This window comes from Nannobrachium achirus, assembly GCF_963921795.1.
Source record: "Nannobrachium achirus genome assembly, chromosome: 22".
NCBI lineage: Eukaryota > Metazoa > Chordata > Actinopteri > Myctophiformes > Myctophidae > Nannobrachium > Nannobrachium achirus.
Genome location: NC_137829.1, coordinates 3,649,737 through 3,655,736, shown reverse-complemented (window position 1 = coordinate 3,655,736; position 6,000 = coordinate 3,649,737). Strand labels below are relative to the sequence as shown.

Here is a 6,000-nt window from a genome sequence, read left to right as displayed (position 1 = left end):
AAGCGGCTAGGCCACATGAGCACAACCTATATACAACCTGTATACACAGGCTATTTGAAAATAGCCGTTGTACGCGTTGTCAAACCTATAGTTACATTAGTTAGTAAGTACGTAAGCTGAGAGGGAAGGCGTAGATGGAGCAATTTATAACCCATTTTCCCAAATTGCTTTAAAAGTCACGTGTAATTATTGTTATTATTTCCATGGCCATCTGAACTTTTGTCTACTTCCTTACCTTCTTCACTTTCTACTTTTTCCAAATGATGGCTTTGAACTTTACAAAGCACAAAAGATAATTGGAGACAGTGAGAAGAATTGTCAAGATGACATCATCCACCGGTCAGTATTCATTTGCTTAAAAACCTGGTCTCTTTATTAGAGTGTTAATGTCAGTGTTATAGAGCTGCGAAGTTTGACGTCATTTACACATCCTACCTGGTTCCTGTTTTTTTCCCCTCATTCTGAATTCCCATAGACTTTTTTCATATCGCCTCATATACGAACTGTGTTCCAAACATAAACAAATTATCTCAGCGGTTTGATTCATATGGATATGAAGAAACAACTGATGGTGAGAAAACGCTAATGTTACTGTCGCCGAATTAGTAAAATTTTTGCCAGAGATAGACTGTATCAAATATTAGTGACTGACTACAGAGCCACCTCCCCAACAATATCGTGGAGACAGTTTGTTTATTTTTGGACCACAATGCTTATATGAGACGATTTTAAGATGACTCAATGTTATTCTCCATAGAGAAATTATTTCCACGAACTACTGTAGGGGATGAGTGAGAGACGTCATGACTTTGTTAGTCAAAGGGCATTTGAGAAACCAAACTGTTAAGTTAAAATCACATTATGGAGATCATTCCAATGAGCTCCAGAATACCCCTTAACTCTAAACCTTTTTTACATTTTAATTAATACATTGTTTTGAGGGGCACAAGGCCAAACTGAGGGGCAATGGCGGCCCTACTGAGGTTAGGGTTAGGGTTGGGTTTAGGCATAGTTTTACTGAGGTTAGGGTTAGGATTAGGGTTGGGTTTAGGCACTCACTACACTGAGCACACACCCGGTGCGCATTTCCGAACGCACCCTTTGATACACTCGGACAGAAAGACCTGCAGAAAACACTCTCCCCATATCTGAGAACCACTGGTTTAAATTATAATTTGGAAGCATGAGCCCAAATCAACGACACGTTAGAAACAAGCCCAAAGAATGTAACCAGCAACTACCGATATTTACAAGCCACTTTACAGAAAAAGCAATGTGTGGGTGTCTGGGTGATAAGGTTAAGTATGCAGATTGGCTACTTCTTACCCGAGGGATTGAGTAGTCTCCAGGTGATGGTAGGATCTGGTCTGCCACTGGCCAGACAGCTGAGTGTCACGTTACTGCCCTCGTTCACAATGATGTCTTCTGACACTTTGTAAATGTTGGCTGGAACTGCAAAAAACACAGATAAACCAAGAGTTTGAGTTCCTTTAGGAGCATGCTGCTACATATATGGTGTACTGCATTGGTGTGTGAATACCACAATATCCAGCGACTGTCGTTAAGTTTCGTTCGAACGGGATGAACCGCATGGGGAGATAAGTATATTCATGTTGGCCTAATGGAGGCGCTATGGAGCACTTCCTGTTGGCCTAATGGAGGCGCTAAGGAGCACTTCAAATTGCAATTGGTATACAGTGTGGTACTTAAAACTCAATATACTTATCTACTAATTACTAATTTATTACTGCAACAGATGGTGTCCGCCCTGGTGTCAGACTGACTTTGCTCTCACAAGGTCTTTGCATTGCACAGGAGAACATGGATTTATATTTGACAAAGAGGAAATTATGAATGTATTAATATTAATTAATTAAGCTATAATTCGCTATACACAACCACATTATAATGAATGAATTATCGTCGTCAGTGCAAAGCATGTACACTTTATTTCATTCAGAAGATAATCTAAATGTAATCTAAATAATCTTAGAAAACAGTAGTGAACACAGTGTTGCCAAACTAAATTGAACAGCTGTGAACAACTTGAACCAATGTTCCCACTGCAGAGAAATGTTTCTAACGTCTTGTTGCGACCATAGGTCGCAGTTAACTATGCAAACCTTCACATCTTGTCCGTACGTGAGTAACGCCTCAATGTCTATAGCTGCTGACTTGTTTGTTGACATTGTGACGTCACATTGTTGTGTCATCACCTCATCAAAGGTCAAACTCTCGATATCCATACTTGGAGACGACTGGATCATCACCTATCTCCATATATGGAGCTGACCTCTACATCTGATTCCCAGATGATGCCCTGTTAGGGCAACCACACTAATAATTTTCTGAGATCACGCTCTGGCTTCACTGTGATGTCACACTAACAGAATCCCTTTTATGCCCATATATGGAGTTTCCTGATGTCATCAATATTAAGCCCATATCTATCAGGACTTCATGGGAATACCCATATATGGAGGCCACATCGGCCACATACCACACTAACGGCTGGTTCTACAGACAGGGATCTCCATGTATGGGCATAAAAGGGTCTATGATGTCATAGACATCATAGGACTTTCACATAACGAATAACTGAGTAAGCATATTTGGGCTCTCACAGCATATCTCCATATACAGTACATATATGGGTACCAGGGGTCTCCATATGGGTAACTGGTCCGATATACATCACTGGCCAGATGGCCAAGAATTGGCGCGACCTCGCCCGCATGTCGCCCTGAGGCGTCTTACTAGTCTACATACAGTATTACACATATTACTGTACCTGAGGTAAGACATAGGGTGCAGTAAGTACCTGAGTTAAGACATAAGGGTGCCTGAGCATAGCAGCATATATACTGTATGCTGCTGTATATACTGTATGCTATGGACGTTAGTTAAGGTGGAAAGTGTCAGCGCCTGTCGACCGCATAGTCCATATAAGGTAACTGACGTACGTACGTACACACGCACGTACGTACGTACGCATGCACACAGGCACGCACGCACGCACGCACGCACGCACGCACGCACGCACAGAAGAAATCCGGCCGGCAACATAAAACGAGTTTGACAGCCCAGTACTAGAGGGTGGAAATGTCTGCTCCTGAACATGTCTGGCATGACGATGGTTTCTCTTGGCTACAACCACAGCTGTCATGATCACTTTTAAAGTCTGTGCGTGACACCTCTTATAAATGAGCTTCAGTTCCTTACCAACTCTCTGAAGAAGACGCTAATAATTTTCACTCTGAGTGTGTGTGACTATTAGCTATAGCTGCTGGTTGTGAATTGTACTTTTTGCAATAATTAAGGCTCATTTGCATAGAAAGGGGCATTGGGGCTGAGGTTGGTGCCAAATGAATGCATAATATAACCTCATTTAAATAAGTACAACTAGCACTGGAGCAGTCAGATGGTATTTGCTTGGCAGTGCAGTTAGGGTGCAGTTTGGTTTATTTGTGTTTATTGTAGCTGCAAAAGCTGCTAAGTCCTGTTGTAAAGCGCCACAACTGAGAATGTAAAAATTGACCTGACGGTTCCATTTGGGTAATTTCTTTGTTCAACGAACAGTTGCAATTGTACAGGGTATTCATGTTGGTATAATACATAAAAAAACAACTGAACAGCCTGAACTAGCCGTGACTCTACAGCAAAGAAAAAAGTAAATGCAACTTCTTTGGAAAAATAATTGTGACTCTGTACTTAGTTAATTTACATCACTGAAGAGAGAGAGAGAGAGACTCACACACACACACACACACACGCGCGCACGCACGCGCACACGCACGCACGCACGCACGCATACACAGGAGAAACGTTCTCCTGCAAAGCCAGCTCAGTTGGATTAAGAAATGTAGACGCGTTCTGTTTTAAAGCAGTTCCTCCATTCAGTTGTAATCAATCAGTGAGGATGACATGGTCTATATATCACCATCATAAACTGTAGGTGGGCCATGAAGTATAAGACATTGTATATGCACACAGGAGAGAAACAAAAACAATAAAAAAAAAGAATGATCAATGACTGTGTAGTGTGTAATATGATGAATATGGGAAAATAAAAACATAATGCATGCAGACAAATAAAACAAATAGAAATTATTAAAATGTCAGTCTCCTTCCCTCACCTTCTGGGTAGGGGTCACTTCAGTTTTGACTAAAACTTATATATATATATTTTTTACAATAGCATCTTTGTGGGGCGCCCGCTGGCCTAGTGGTCAAGGCGCATACCACATACTAGGCTATAATGCCTGCTGGCGTCGCCGGTTCGATTCCCGATCCGGACGACCTTTGCCACATGTCATTCCCCATCTCTCTCCCCATTTCCTGTCAGTCTACTATCCTATCAAATAAAGGCATAAAAAAGCCCAAAAACAAATCTTAAAAAAAATAAATAGCATCTTTGCGAATGTTTTTAAGTATACTTGGATTATTGTCAGAATGGTCTACATCTGCAGTGAAGTATCACTTGTGTAAAATGTGTAATAAACCATCTCAGAATGTTTTAAAACTGACAAAAGCCTAATATTAACATTAACTGTGTTACTATTACGGGCGGGCCTCAAAATAGATGACCGCCCAGAAAGGGGGATGGGTGTGAAATCTTTGAACCCCATCAATTTCTGATAGTTTGGAATCTGCAAAAAAATCGTACAGGAGCATTTTTTCTTTTTTTTAATACCTTGTACCTCATTATTCATTTTTCATTCAACTCACATAAATCTTATATCCTAATTCTGCAGACATCAGGGGAAAGCTCGGCACGGTATGCATTTCTGTAACCTTCTGTGTAGCTAAACTGTCACTCACAATTCATTAGCCCATTTGGTTACAAATGCAACCAGAGGGAGTCTTATATGGTTACATAACACAACTGTAGCGGTTGTATTTGGTCTCACTGCAATTCGATTGACAAATGTAGATCATGGGCAGGACAGTGGTTTTCAACCTGTGGGTCAGGACCACAAGGAGGGTCCCCACAAGACCTTTTTACATTGGGTGCCTTTCAACGCAGAGAATCGCTCTTTTTCACCGCGGCACTGGGCCATGACGGTCGGCGCGATTAGGATTTTAGTTTTGCATTAAAGTGCATCAAAAGTAATCAACAAACCATCCTAAAAAGAAATAGATTTCTTTAGGGGTAGGCCCTAAAATTATACCCTTGAGCGCGGGGAATTATTTTGGGTTAAAACCGGTTTCCGGTTTGATCTAAGGTCTATGACTAGAAGATGACGTAGGTTGGTTCACCCCAGTTCAAATATGATTATTTTGGGAGGGTGCTGCCTAAGAAGGTTGAGGACCACTGGGTAGGACACCTACTGGTTGACAAGTGTTTTTTTTTTCTTTTTTTTTAATGTTCTGCTCACGTACGGGAGACCCAGGTTTGAAATCAGGTAGGACACAAATACAATAAATTATTGCAGCTATAGAGCCAAGCCAGTCATTGAGCATAGTGAATGTGAAGTTAAACCTCACTGACTGTACAGATCTTGGGGGCTCGAACTGTATAGGGTTCAAATTAAATAATGTTTCAATCTCTCATATCTGAAGCTGTTGTCTGAGCAAACATATTGTACACTGTCTCTGACTGTTTCCACGGTGAGATTATTCCGAGTACGATCCATCCAGCATCTGACTCTATTATCTACCACACATGCACACACACACACACACACACACACACACACACACACACACACACACACACACACACACACACACACACACACACACACACACACACACACCCGCACACACACACACACGCACACACACGCACACGCACGCGCACGCGCGCAGCATGAATGCAATCTCACAGAGAAACACGGATGTGTGTGCGATCACAAATGCACACTCACACACACATAAGACACCTGTGCCCCCCCCCCCCCCCCCCCCCCAAGCCATCTCTCTAATACCAAGTGACAACGGAGGCACAATCTTGCCAGACAGCATTTTAAATGAAGTCATAGTGTTACTGCAGGAGTC

The 6,000-nt window shown here is 41.9% G+C and overlaps 1 protein-coding gene across 1 annotated transcript in view; it reads right to left on the bottom strand.

Annotated features, from left to right (window-relative positions):
- LOC308308022 (limbic system-associated membrane protein-like) overlaps positions 1–6,000 on the bottom strand; it is a gene marked incomplete at both ends in the record, with an annotated part of 166,718 nt that overhangs the window by 28,728 nt on the left and 131,990 nt on the right. Inside the window, one exon of the mRNA XM_080753378.1 lies at positions 1,327–1,452. Within this exon, the coding sequence (XP_080609504.1) occupies positions 1,327–1,452 (126 nt within the window). The remainder of the gene's footprint in view (positions 1–1,326; positions 1,453–6,000) is intronic.